The sequence below is a fragment of the Vulpes vulpes genome, chromosome 8 (assembly GCF_048418805.1).
Source record: "Vulpes vulpes isolate BD-2025 chromosome 8, VulVul3, whole genome shotgun sequence".
NCBI lineage: Eukaryota > Metazoa > Chordata > Mammalia > Carnivora > Canidae > Vulpes > Vulpes vulpes.
In genome coordinates, this window is record NC_132787.1 from 59680197 (window position 1) to 59695540 (window position 15344).

At 36.2% G+C, this 15344-nt stretch overlaps 1 protein-coding gene across 2 annotated transcripts in view; it reads left to right on the forward strand.

Moving 5' to 3' along the window:
• TRIM33 (tripartite motif containing 33) overlaps window positions 1-15344 on the forward strand; it is a 119578-nt gene that overhangs the window by 89654 nt on the left and 14580 nt on the right. For both annotated transcript variants that reach the window (XM_025994727.2, XM_072766824.1), the window contains exons 10-13: window positions 559-723; window positions 4509-4709; window positions 11468-11600; window positions 13427-13490. In XM_025994727.2, the coding sequence (XP_025850512.2) occupies window positions 559-723; window positions 4509-4709; window positions 11468-11600; window positions 13427-13490 (563 nt within the window). The remainder of the gene's footprint in view (window positions 1-558; window positions 724-4508; window positions 4710-11467; window positions 11601-13426; window positions 13491-15344) is intronic.

A 15344-nucleotide genomic window follows, 5' to 3' on the forward strand; every position in this document is an offset into this window, starting at 1 on the left:
AGAGGAGCACAAATTTTTATCATATTTTTTGTTTTCCACATGTGGTTTTGGGCCAGAGAACTAGATAGTTTTTGCCTAAGATCTGGTAAGTTCTTATTTATTTAAGTCAGTGATAGCGGGGAGGGTGAGAGGGAATCTGGAGTAGATTTGGTGCTGAGCACGGAGCTCCCCACACAGGGCTTGATCCCATGACCCTGAGATCACAACCTTAGCCTCTTAGAAATTGGGAGTCGGACGCTTAACTGACTGAGCCACGCAGGCACCTCGACCTGATAAGTTCTTCAGGCATTTGTTCAAATCATTTCCATCCCTGTATCTTTCCTGATCTCCCCTTCCCCATCCAAATCAAAACCATTAATCCAGGTTTGGATAAATTAATGTTAATAAGTCTTACACACACACCCCCCAAGAGGAAGAGATTGAGGCTAGAACTGGGGGAGAATGTAACTTACACTTTTTACTTTATGCCCTTCTGTCCTAATTATTACCATAAAATTTTATAATTGAAAGATAAGTTGATAAATATTATTACGTAAATGCAATTTCTACCTTTTTTAGCCTCCAAGATTGATCAGTGTGCAAACGATGCAAAGAGGCAACATGAACTGTGGAGCTTTCCAAGCCCATCAGATGAGATTGGCTCAGAATGCTGCCCGAATACCAGGGATACCCAGGCACAGCGGCCCTCAGTATTCCATGATGCAGCCACACCTCCAAAGACAAGTATGCCTAGAGTTACATTTGTAAGAATCATACAATTTTAAAACTAAAAGACATCATTTTTCTTAATCAGGTGGGGGGATGTATGGCCATTAATACCTTTGAGAATTTGATTAATGCTGTGTATCTTCTTGTCCCAGAAAAATACATATACACATGAATTCAATTTTAAGAGCTTCTTTAATGGCATTCCACTCATTATATACTGTGCATTAAAAACCTCTGCTCTAATACAGCCAGTTCATTTTACAGAAGTAAAAAACAGAGGAGCTTGTTATTTATTCATGATCACAAGAGGTAATGGTAAAGTCAAGTTTAGAACCTTTGTTTCCTGAAATTATTCCTGTCCTCTTTTAATGCAGTGTTTGGAGCTAATCTATAAAAAAGGGCTTTGAAAACAATAGAGCTATGCTCTGTGTAATTTATTTATTTTTTGCTTCTCTCTGCTTATTTTTCTTTTAAGAATATAGATATGCCTACTCTTAAAAATAAGTGTATTTAGAAACACGTTTTCTAATTTTTGCCTAACATAGGTTATATTAAACAGGAGTTAGGATTATAAAATCAGGCTACTTTTACATGTGGTTTCTAGTTATAAAATAATAAATTTCATTTCATAACCATTACAGTGATGTTTCTCAAAGTGTGCTTTAATGACCATCAGAATTACTATGGGGGGGGGGTCTTTGTCAGAAATAGGTTCTGAGCCTTAGTCACTGAATCAGGATTTCTAGGAGCAAAATACTCAAATATGTAAACTTCTACTAACTCAGATCAATCAGCACACTAAAGTTGGATAAGCAGTCCCAGAGCAGTGGTCCTTCAACTTTTAGACCCAAGTACCTCTGGAAAGACTTTTGAAAACTAGGCATTCCTTTACATTTAAAATTGACATTTAAAAGTTCTATTATAAAAATAAATAAATTAAAAAAAAAGTTCTATTATAAGTTTAAGTGGTTGCTGAGGACATAATTTCTGGCATATTGTAAATATTAACATTATAAAGTAAAACCCTTACATCATTCTTATACACGAATCCACTAGAATCCCAAATACCATAGCAAGCTCTTTTTTGAAAATCAAAGTTTAATTCTCTCTTTTCTCCTTGGATTTGAATTACTCTTCTACTTTCTCTACAGAAATTTAATATAGTTACATTTGATAGACTCACAGATCAGTTAGTTGCAGTTTTCTGCAGGAAAAATATCTCTCAATTTAAAAATTGTTAAATTTCCAGTGACAATAAGACTGTTATTAAGCTTAAAAAGATTTTTTTGAACTGAATTTTCATTACAATAATTCCTATACAATTGTTTAAATAGCAGAAATATATTTACATGGTTTAAGAGTATTAGGAAACATAAAAAAAAGTAAAATTCTTTTAGATACACATTTCTTTATGAGATATATGGAGCCTTTTCCCCCTTTGTATTCATTTATATCTATTTGTATGTCTGTTACTTACTACTGGAGTAAATGAGAGTTCAACATCAATTTTTATTACTGTTTTTTCCTGGTTTTTGTTTTCTCATGATGCTCAGGAAACTTGTTCACAAAAACATGTATCCGGGAATTAAAAGAATTTTCTCATTTTCCTCCATTATTTGAACTTTTGTAGATTATAAACTGAAACTCAAAATGAGATAATCAATACTACTTTTAAATCTTTTTATGATTTGATAGTTTCTTCATATCAGAACCCACTCAGGGATTTGTTACCAGGTTTTTGAGCTGAGCACTTTTTCATCAACTTGAAACTCATACCTTTGCTTGTCATTCTGAGAGTATTTTCTGCCTCTGGGCAGGATGCTAGATAAGATTAGGAATGGGTCAGAGGTATACTGTTTTGGGGCTGGGGGTTGAAAGGCAATTGTGAAAGAAGTAGAAGAGGAGAATCCATAGTGTAGACTCTGGCACATTCCTACGGAAATCGTATTTTCTTTAGAAAAAAAATATATAATGAAGGTTGAAGATCTGGACATTAATTTCCTTAAAGATACATACCCATGTACCCATTAGTATGTGGAAAGCCCTCAAATATTAACAGAGGTTTAAATAAAATTTAAAATCTATATATATATTACCAAGGGGCAGGTATACCTTGGAAGAGTGCAAAAGCTCCAGAATCAGATGTTAGGGCTCCTGCAGAAATCATTGGATGTTAGGATTTTGCATGTTTATATTTCTAATTTTTTTATATGTGTGTAATTTGTTTCCCAAAGATTTTTGCCTATGTTATCTTAAAGGTGATTCTCCTAACAGTCCCTCACAATGAAGCAAGTGAGGTATTATCCACATTTCTAAATTACTGAGATTATGGATTTGCCCGAAGTCACAGAGTATTACAGTTAGGAATTGATGTCGTATTTCTGTTTGTACATTTTTTGTTTTTTTTCTACCATATCAATTATATAGTGCATAACTACATGATCTTTTTTCGCAGTTATTTGTGTTTTTAAAAATACAAAAGGGCCAAAGAGGAATATAGATAGAGCAGAGGTTTTACTGGTCTGATGTTTGAAAACTTTAGGGGCTTCCAGATCATCTATTTATACACATCTTTGTTCTGAAATAACATCATATCACCAGGTTGACAGGTTGAAAATTATTGGCAAGTCTACCTTTTTCTAAATACTACACAGAAATGAGTAGGAAAATGTAAAAGCCTAAATTTGAATATTTTTGTATGAGTTGGAGAAGGCTTTACTCTCTTTTCCAGTTTTATTAACAATTGATTTATATCACTGTATAAATTTAAGGCTTACAGTATAATGGTTTGATTTAAATATTTTGCAAAATGATTGTCTCAATAGATTCTGCTAACATCCATCATGTTATATAGACACAATTAAAAAAAAATTTTTCCCCTCCTTGTAATAAATCTTAGGATTTACCTTTTTTACCTTTCAAATTTTTTATTTAATTTCTAATTAGTTAGCATATAGCACAATATTGGTTTCAGAAGTAGAGTTCTGTAACCATCACTTACGTACAGCACCCAGTGCTTTAATACATAACAGTGCCCTCTGTAATACCCATGACCCATGAAGCCCATCCCCCACCTACCCCGCTTTATTAACCCTCAGTTTGTACCTTTAAGAGTCTCATGGTTTGTTTCCCTCTCTCTTTTTTTCTTTTTTTTCTCCCCTCCCATGTGTTCTTCTGTTTTGTTTCTTAAATTCCACATATGAGTGAAATCATGTGGTATCTGTCTTTTTCTGACTGACTTATTTTGCTTAGGATAATACACTCTGGCTCTGTGTATATCATTACAAATGGCAAGATTTCATTCTTTCTGATAGCTGATATTCCATTGTGTGTGTATGTGTGTGTGTGTGTGTGTGTGTGTGTGTAAATACCACATCTTCTTTAGGTTTTACTTTCTTAACAGCTTTCCTGTATATCACATACGGTGTTAGAACTGTGGTCATATTTTTATATTTCTCTGTCTTACTTCACTTAGCATAATTCCTTCAAGGTCCATCCATACTGTGGCAAATGATAGAATTGCCTCATTTTTTATGGCTGAAAAATATTCTGTTGTGTATACAAACACACCCATGGACACACACAGTCATACATACCACATCTTCTTTGTTTATCTATTCATGGACACAGATTTCTTCTGTGTCTTGGCTCTTGTTAAGGTAGTGCTTACTTCTTTGTTTCTCAGTCACAAGTATCAGACACTTGTGTATCCTTCCTAAACTGAAAATTGTTGTGAAGGTATAGTTCATATTAAAATGTCTTGGCAGATCAAGTAATGATAACATCTTTTTTCCTAACAGCACTCAAACCCAGGGCATGCTGGACCCTTTCCTGTTGTGTCGGTGCACAACACCACGATTAATCCAACCAGTCCTACTACAGCTACGATGGCAAACGCAAATCGAGGCCCCACCAGTCCATCTGTTACAGCAATAGAGCTAATTCCCTCAGTTACCAATCCTGAAAACCTTCCGTCACTGCCAGATATTCCACCCATACAGGTTTGTATTTAAGTGGATGAGAGATTAAAGCCTCCTGTTAATTAGAGAGTTAAGGGTCTTCTTTTCTCTTTCTTTCTCTTTCCTTTTCCTTTTCCTTTTCCTTTTAGGAACGTGTTTTGAAGTTTCCAAAGAGTAGAGTATAATATTTGATTTTTAAAAGTTATGTGTGCTAAAACTAGCATACCTCAACATTTTAAAGTAATAAGATAATCAAATATGCTAATCTTTCTGCCACTTGCCAGCGGGCAAGCCTTATTATATATTAGATAAAGCACTCCTGCTATGAGTCTGGATCCAGAGAGGAGAGGAGACCCAGGACCACAATGTGGTCACATCTTATGTTAGGTCCAAAAGGGATGGTGTACCCCTTGTGCAAACAGGTTGGACTGAGAAGAAAAGGTTGGAAGGTCTAGATAACAGGCAGTTGCAGTTGGTGGGGGTGGTGTATACTGAGAGAGGAAGTGATGAAGAGTAGAAGATAAAAAAGGTAAAAGGCCTCTGAGGTTTCTCTTCCTTTCACCTGTAGCATTTTCCTGGAAAAAAAAAAAATCTTGCAGTGCATTCTGAAATTTCTTTTTTTTTTTTTTTTTTTTGCATTCTGAAATTTCATGAATTCATTTGAATTAAAAGCATTTTATTAAAAATTTTTGTGGGGAGTGGTACCTGGGTTGGTTAAGCATCCAACTCTTGATTTCAGCTCAGGTCATGATCTCATGGTTCTGAGATCAGGCCCTGCATCAGGCTCCTTGTTGAGCATGAAGGCTGCTTGGGAGTCTTGCTTTCCCTTCTCCTCTCTGTGTCCACTTGAGCGTGTGCTCTCTCTCTCTCTCAAATAAATAATTTTTAAATGCGACATACAAACTTTTAAATACAAAAGTAATAGAGTCAATCATTTATATTAAAGGAAAAACAGACTAGAAAAAATTTTGTCTTAAACACCTGGCTGGCTCCATCGGTGGAGCATGCAACTCTTGATCTTGGGGTTGTGAGTTCAAGCCCCACATTGGGTTTAGAGGTTACTTAAAAAAAAAAATCTTAGCAAATCCACCTTACTGCAGCTTACTTACAGTTGCATTTAACTGAGCTCTGTTGCTGTGAAGAATACAGCTCATGCACAGTTAGGGATGGATGATTTGTACATTTTTCAGGTATTCACTGAACACTACATACATAAAACACATTAAATTTGAAACAGGTTTAATTAATGATTCCCAGATATACTTTATTTTGTTGATAATTTGGAAGTGGTTAAGAGAAGAATACATGATTCTGGCTTATGAATTGTGTAATGAACCCAGCCTAGACTCGTGGACACCAGGTCTTCTCCACTCCTCTTCAGACATCAGATAGGTTTTGGGTACTTGTTTGGAAAATTCTCTGGGTAATGTGACATGCCAGTACTTGTCGTGCTCATCAAAATATTTGTTTAGGTTGGTAGGTCTGCTTGTGGGCCATCCTGAGGGTTTGTGGAAATAGTAAGGCACCAAGAGTGGGCATAGCACACTGCATGTCTGCATCAAGCCAAGGCAATGACTTGACAAAAAGCATTTTATTTATAAATTTAAATATAACCTTTGAAGTTAAAAAAAACATTTAAAGTATTTATTTATTTATGAGAGACACAGAGAGAGTCCAAGACAGAAGCAGGCTCCCTGTGGGGAGGCTGATACAGGACTCAATCCCAGGACCCCAGGATCATGACCTGAGCCAAAGGCAGATGCTCAGTCACTGAGCCACCCAGGTGTCTCTAACCTTTGAAGTTATACCAAGTCATCATCTCATGCATTGTGTAAGTTACTCAGAATCAAGGGTCACCATAGGATCAAAGAGCAGTGAAATTACTAAGACACTGGGGCCCTTGATTGCCTTTTAATATTTTAATATATTTAATGGGTTTTATTAGAGTTAGTTTTAAAGGATGTTTCTTTAACTTCAAGTTGTATTGTTGCTGAGAGGACTAGACCATATAGAATGGGAAACGTGGGAACATATCTATAAAAAATAAAATTTCTTAAGATTTATTTATTTATTAGAGATAGCACGCTTGGGATCCCTGGGTGGCGCAGCGGTTCGGCGCGTGCCTTTGGCCCAGGGCGCGATCCTGGAGACCCGGGATCGAATCCCACATCGGGCTCCCGGTGCATGGAGCCTGCTTCTCCCTCTGCCTGTGTCTCTGTCTCTCTCTCTCTCTCTCTCTCTGTGACTATCATAAATAAATAATAAAAAATTAAAAAAAAAAAAAAGAGATAGCACGCTTGAACAGGAAGAGGGGCAGAGGGAATGAATCTCATGCAAACTCCCTGCTGAGCGTGGATCCTAAAGCAGGGCTCCATTCAATACCCTGAGATCATGACCTAAGCCACAGTCAGGAGTCAGATGCCTACCTGACTGAGCCATCCAGGTGCCCCTAAAAAATAGAATTTCTGAGTTATAAGCTTATAGTTTACAAACTACTTTTCACAGGCTGTATAGCAGTTTAATATGTAAAACCATCTTATGATAAGTGCTATCCCTATTTTATGGATGAGAGTAAGAAAGGTTAGTGACTAGTCACCCAATACATGGAAAAGTTGGAATTCAAAGCTCAGGCTTCTGATTACAAGTCTGGTTTTCTCCCCACTGTCCATAGAGATAGTAGGGAGGTAGTTCAGGATTGTAGGCCTGGAAAGGTACAGTATTAAGAGACATGTACAGTGTTAAAAGAATCATTCAGGTCTTGCTAAATACTTAGTATATGCTAAAGTCCTTGGGGACTGAGAATAAAAAGATAAATAAGGCGTGGTTCCAGGTCTTAAAAAACTTTCAAAAGGAAAAGGAAGTATACTAATATTTTACTTAGTGTAATTTGCTCATGCTACTCTGATCTTCATTTGGTGCTGACAGAGATCAGATGGAAGAAGTATAGATGCTACACATCTTTGAAAAGCTGGCATCATATTAAGAGTTTCCTTTTTATCACCTATTAAAAGTTGAAATATAATTCACATACCAGAAAATCCAATTTTTAAAAATGAACAGTTCACTGGTTTTTAGTATATGCACAAGATTGTGAACCATTACCGTTATTTCCAGAACATTTTTATTACCCCGAAAGAAACCCTATCCATTAAGCAGTCATGTTTCCTTCTTTCCCACCCCTGGAAACCACTGATTTACTTTCTGTTTCTATGTTTTTGCCTCTTCTAGACATTTTGCATGAATGGGATTATAATACATGGCCTTCTGTGTCTGGCTTCTTTCACTTAGCAGTGTTTTTCAGGTCCATCCATATTATAGCCTGCATCAGTACTTAATTCCTTTTTATGGCTGAGTATTCTGTTGTATGGATATAGCATGTTTGTTTATGGGTTCATCCGTTGATGGACATTTGAGTTTCTAGTTTTTAGCTGCTAGGAATAATGCTGCTGTGAACAGATTATACAAGTGTTTGCATAAACACAGGTTATTGGTTCTCTGTGGTAAATTTCCAGGAGTAGAATTGCCATGTCATATATTGTATGTGTAAGCTTTTGAGGAACTGCCAAACTGTTTTCCACAGTGGAGGCTGCATTTTATGTTCCTACCAACATTGTTTGAGGATTTCAGTTTTTACACATTCTTGCCAACACTTGTTACTGTCCTTTACTTTTAAAAGTAGAGGTGGTTACCATGAAAGCACATCTATAGTAAGAAATAGTTAACCATATGAACCAAGAACAGAAAGGGAAAGAAACCTATCCTCTCTTTAAGAATCACTTGCTTTCTGTCCTATCCTCTACTTTTCATGGTATAGTAAGAATAAACCTGACAGAGGCTACACAGGAAGTAAACAGGATAGCATTAACTGTGTGATGTAAGTCAGAAGTAAATTCAAAGGCAGTTTTGGAGTTTTGTTGATATATCTTAATAGTAGTTATGATAGCCATCAAGTATGGATTAGAAGGTGATTTAAATAGAATTCTCTCAACCTAAATTACATTTATTTTGAACTGTTGCCCATCTCCAGCATAGTGATAATGCATGTTTGTAATTTACACCTTGAGTTGATACATGATGAACCTGAATACTTTTTGAATACATAAATGAATATTAGATTCTGTTCAGATTCGATTATAATTAATAGCTATGATCCTTTTTTTTTAAAGATTTTATTTAGAGAGAGCACATGTGAGTGCAGGGGGGTGGGGCAGAGGAAGAGGGAAAGAGAGAATGTTAAGCAGAACTCCACACTAAGACATGGGGCTCAATCTCAGGACTCTGAGATTAGGAACTTGAGCTGAAATCAAAAGTTGGATGCTTAACTGACTGAGCTACCCAGGTGCCCCAGTTGATGTAATATTCTAATGATTTATTCTTTATAAAGAATTTTTCAGGGCAACTGGGTGGCTCAGTTGTTAAGCATCTGCCTTCAGCTCAGGTCACCATCTCAAGTTCCCAAACCCCAGATTGGACTCTCTGCTCATCAGGGAGTCTGCTTCTCCCTCTCCTCCTCCGTCCTCCATTCCTCCCCACCCGCCCCCCGCTTGTGCTCTTTCTGTCTCAAATAAATAAATGAAATCTCTTAGAAGGATTTTTCATATTTGACATACTTAGCAACTATTTATCTGGATACTGTATTGGATATTATGACATTTTGGGAAAACTATTTCTGATACTCATGTAGATTTAAATGTTACGGGATACCCATTTCTGTACTGTGCTCCTAGTACTGTCTAAATAAATCAGTCTTTCCTCCCCATCTTTACCAATCTGCTGGGTAAAAAGATATTATTGATTTCATTTACATTTGGTTTATTTGTGTGCTTGGTTGCCTTTTCTTAGTTTCAGTGATGATTTGTATTTCTTCTGTGGATTGTCTTTTTCCTTTTAATTCATAGAAATTATATAACATATAATCTATGTAGTTACTCAAGGATGCTCAAAAAACACTGATGTAATGAATAAATGAATTAATGTTTTTCAAGTTAGACTTATAACTTTATTAATGCTGACTCTTCATCCAGGTCTAGTGAAACCTGGGGGAGAGTGCTTCAGCTAATATTTCCCTGTTGGAGGCTGTAGTGACATTATGGAGGCCCTTTTATGTACTCCCAGTTTGCCTCTTCCTAATCAGTCCTGTCTTCTAGCCTTAGGCCTATCTGGCCAGAGATATAAATTGCAGGTAGGAGAGTATAGAAGGAATGGGAGTAGAGGTTATAGGTAATCTGGGTCTTTCCTGTCTGTTTTGAATCATCCCCTCCTCTGTGTTCATGTGTGACATTGTCCCAATTTCCATCTGTGGCCCATATTATGAGCTCACCCTCCAGAAACCCTCCAGTTGACTAGTTGCAGCTAGGAATTCTCCTAAAGTTACAGCTTACAAGTGAACTATCTGCCAACAGCTGTGATCACCGGGCAGGCACAACTCCTCATAGAGCCCTTCATTGCCCCCCTTTTGAGCCCACTGCCTGTTCCCACGTTTAGCCCTTTATGTTTCTGATAGGAGGTTTTTTAAGGGCTTTAATGAGAAAGACCTATTTATTTTTTTAGAAGAGTCCTCCCTGGCCTGTGTGTGGTATGTTGTGAGCTGGTTTATTTTGATCATTTTTCTATCAGTCCGATTCTACCTTGCTTTATTTCTGTAATTTTCTTTAAAGTTTCTACTTTGATGACATCCTTTTCTATTTTATAACCATGAAAATCAGTGCAATTTTGAGAAGAAAGGAAAGAAGTAAATGTATGTGTTTTCTGTCTTGAATAAGAAGTAGATTTGCATAAAAGGTAATCTTGCCTCTGATGGGAGAGAAGATTAAAAGGCCAAGTATGAGCACAAGGAGACCGATAAGCAAGATTTTCACTTATTTAAGAATAGTTTGCTTTTTTTGGAATAGTGTAAAATTTTTCTTAAGGTAATTTTCATAATTATATAGTATTTACTGTTTCTTACATACATATTGTTTCACCATTACAGTTCTTCAGCATAGTTGGGAGGTTTTAAGAGTGGAAGTTGAGGTTTAGGTAGTCTGGCCCTCTGGCTTTAACCTGCTGCCCTGCCTGTAAGTGAGAAAAGGGCTCATTCTCCTGTGGGCTGCCCCTGTGTAATAAGGGGCCCTATATCCCAGGCTAAGGGTTTTTTTTCTGAGTGTAGTCTTTTTAAAGTTTTTTAAACCATGGTTTAAAGGCATGAGGGATCCCTGGGTGGCTCAGTGGTTTAGCGCCTGCCTTCGGCCTACGGAATAATCCTGGAGTTCTGGGATCTATTCCCACAGTGGGCTCCCTGCATGGAGCCTGTCCCTCCCTCTGCCTGTGTCTCTGCCTCTCTCTCTCTCTGTGTGTCTATCATACGTAAATAAATAAAATCTTAAAAAAAAATAAAGTTAGACATGGACATGATTAAATTTCTATTCAGGTGAATGATTCTGACAGGATTATGAATGCTGAAATAGAGGAAGACTAGATGGACAAGGATGTTGATAAGTAGGGTTCTTCATCAACTTTGAGAAAAGACAAAAGTGTCAGTATATGTCAGAGCTATTTTATTTTCATAGTTGAACATGAAGGGTTTATTGGATTATTGGGTTTTGTCTTGAGCTACCTCAGGTATTTGCTGAAATTATAGATTTGTTCACAAAAACTTTAAACTCGGTGGGTCCTCAGGAGAGGCTGAAGAAACAACAGTTAAGCCAAATTTGATACTATAATCTGTTAGTAAACTGTGAACATAAGCAATTATACTAATGAAAGTAATAGCTTCTCTGCTTTAATCAAAGCAAATTTATCATTTCATTCTTTCTCTTTAGTTGGAAGATGCTGGTTCAAGTAGTTTAGATAATCTACTAAGTAGATACATCTCAGGCAGTCACCTACCCCCACAGCCTACAAGCACCATGAATCCCTCCCCAGGACCCTCTGCCCTGTCTCCAGGATCATCAGGTAAAGCCATCAGAGGTGGCATTTCTTTTGTTACAGCTGACCCTCAAACAATACAGGTTTGAACTGCATGTATCCACAAATATGTGGATTCTTTTTGATAAGTGCAGTAATGTAAATGTATTTTCTCTTCCTTACCATTTTCTTAATAACAGTTTCTTTAGCTTACTTTATTATAAGAATGCAGTATATAATATATGTACTGTACCAAATATAGGTTAATTGGTATCAATATGCCTTCTAGTCAATAAATAAAAGATAAATAAATAATAATAATAATAAATAATAAAAAATATCTCTTAGATATATTTTTAGGGAGTCAAAGGTTATATGTCATTTTTGATTGCACCATTGAGGGGGTCAATGTCCCAAACATATTATTTAAGGATCAACTGTATATGTATTGGAGTTCTCTAGGAAGACAGAACCAATAGGAGGTATGTGTGTAGAGTAAGTGAAGTTTTACAGAACTGGCTCAAATGACTGTTAGGACTGGCAAGCCATAGGGCAGGTCAGCAGGCTGGAGACTCAGGGCAAAGTTGATGTTACAGGCTTGGGTCTGGAGGTGAAATTCCTTCTTCTGGGGACCTCAATTTTTTCAGGTCTTCAGCTGATTGGATGAGACCCACCCACATTGTGGAGGTTGGTAGGCTTAGGCAGAAATCTACTGATTAAAATGCTAATCATATCTAAAAATACCTTCATAGCAACATCTAGACTGGTGTTTGGCCAAACAACTGGGTAGCTATATTCTAACCAAGTTGACACATAAAATTAACCATCATAATATCAGGCCATTTTTTTTTTTCCTGACTGCTTTTTCTAATTATTTTTCTTCAGATACTGCTGGCAATTTTCACCTAACTGAAATAATATATATCTGTAGTATTTACTGTTCAGAGTTGTTAATTACCCCTCCTCAATCCCCAGCTGTATTCTTGTTCTTTGTTGGATTTATAGATGCATTTGCTTGCCATGTCTTACATTTTATAATATAGATGGTCAGTTGAAGAGTTCTTTGGTTTCATACTGAGTTTAAAACTTGTAAGATAATGAAATATTGAAAAAAATTTTCAAAAACAAGAGTTGAAGAAAGAAGTAAAATTTCAAATTGCAGTTTTAAAACAAAAACTTTAAACACTGATAATTATTAAAGTTGTGACTAATTAAGTCTGTGAAATACAGATCTCTTCCAAAATCCCAGTTGTTTTATTGACTTTCTTACCATGAATGAATGATTAAAGCAAGTCCAAACAGATTGACAGTGCAGAAGTGGTTATGGAGTGTATTTTTTTGGTTTAAATTAAATGTTACTTACTTCTTAAATGTTACTTATTTTTTACTTCTGTTAAACAGACCACCTCGCTATTTTTAGAGCAAAAATAGTTCAAATATAAAAATGTGAGTTTCTCATGAGATGCTTCATTAATATGGCTTTTGAGTTGTGGAATTTTTAAGGTTTAATATAGTTATTCCAGGACTTTGAAAAGAAAGAATAATTATTAGGAATCTAAATAGGAGATTTACCAGATGACTTGGGATGGAATGGCAAATAGCTTTCTCTTGATCTGGTAGTTTTCATTGATTAGATAGTATTTCTCTGAGGAGGATTCTGAGAATCCTATTTGGACTTAGTTTGATAGTTTGACAGAAGCTGGTTGATGCCTGCCCTGCCAAGGGTTACACATGCCATCCCTGATTTGACATGAAGGCTAAGTCTGATTTCCAAGAATTGCTAACTTGCATTATAGTAATCTTTAATTCTTTAACTAGTAGGTAGAATTATGAATATTACCTGCATTTCTACTCATATTTTCATTATTTTCCAGGTTTATCCAATTCTCACACACCTGTGAGACCTCCTAGTACCTCTAGTACTGGCAGCCGAGGCAGGTGAGTGTTAACATTATTAATAGTTTTCTTTTCCTTAAGAAACATTTCAAAAGGTATTTAAAAAAGTAGAATATTACATTTAACTTCTATCTTAGCACCCAGCTTCAACAGTTACCAAGTTATAGCCAGTCTTATTTATTCTGTACTCCTATATATTATTCTCCCCTGGCTTGGATTATTTTGATACAAACTTCACAGGTCTTATCATTTTACTTGGACTATTTCAGTATATATCATTGAAAGAATTTTATTTTTTATTTTTTTTTTTAAGAATTTTATTTTATTTTAAAGACTTTATTCATGAGCAACAGAGAGAGAGAGAGAGAGAGAGAGAGTCTGAGCAGAAGCAGGCTCCATGCAGGGAGTCTGATGCGGGACTCAATCCCTGGACTCCAGGATCACACCCTGGGCCAGAGGCAGGCTCTAACTCGCTGAGCCATCCAGGGATCTCTCATTGAAAGAATTTTAAAAATTTTAACCATAGAACCATTATTACACCTAAAAAAAAGTGGTATAACCACTTTGGTATAAACCAAAACACTAATTCTTTAACATCAGTAGAGATCCACTTGATGCCATACATCCCTTTTAAAAAAAAGTGGTTTCTTTGAATCAAACTCCAATGAACTCTATACATTGCCATCAACAGATATATTGAGTCAAAATCAGTTTATATGTTGAAGAAATGTATTGTTTCTCATACAGAGTTTTCCCTAGCTTGTCATTTAAATACACTATGTGCTGTTTTTTTTCCCTGTGTATTGATAATTTTGATCATGAGGTTTGATCCGATTCAGGTTTAATCAGGGGGAAGGTGGGATAGGAAGAATATTTCATTGATGGTGGCATGTGCTTCCATCAGGGACACATAATGTTTGATGGTTTTTTGTTCATGACAGCAACCATTAATTGATAATTGCCTAGCTTTTTTTTTTTTTTTTAACTGGTTGAAAAACAAATTTTTTTTAATTAAACATTTTTTTAAGGATTTTATTTGGGAGACAGAGAGTGAGAGCAAGCAAGCCAGCACATGCCCTGGGGTGGGGGAAGGGCAAAGGGAGAAGGAGATGCAAACTTCTCACTGAACAGAGAGCCCAATGTGGGGATCAATCCCAGGACTCCAAGATCATGACCAGAGCCAAAGGTAGATGCTTAACCAATGGAACCACCCAGGTGCCCTCAAAAATAATGATATTTTAATTATTGTGTTATTTCTACGTTTTGTTTACTAATTTAGAATATTTCTGAAAAGAGAAACTTTTCTGTCATCAACTATTTATTTGGATATAAGAAAGGCATAAGAGATTATTTCTCTTTTCATAATAATGAGTTAGTTCCTAGCACCTTCCAACAGTGACCAATGAGGTTTTTTTTATTATTACCTTTATGAACTCATATATTTAGGGGCACCTGGGTGGCTCAGTCAGTTGTGAACTCATATATTTAAACATTTTATGTTATAAACTATTATAGATGTTATTTTTACTGATGGGTTACTGATTGTTTCATTTTTGGCCTGTCAGAGCTCTTTCAGTTTAGCTCCTTAGTCCTTTGGTATAACCTAGGAGTCTTTGAAAGCTTCCTTTATTTCCTGTTAAAAAATGATGTTCCAGGTTAGTCTTATATATTTCCTGCCTCAGGACTAGCGCCCACCATTTCTCTTAAGAAATCCTGATTGTGTTAGTGAGGAAATAGTGCTTGGAGACAGTCTTCTGGGCACTAGGGCACTCATTGCTGCTGAATTGTTTCTCCTGCCTTTTTGGTGGACAGAGCTAAGAAATGGAGGTGGTGTGTGGAGTGTGTTAACAAAATAGAATAAATGTTGACTGATTTATATACCTTAGTTTGAATAAT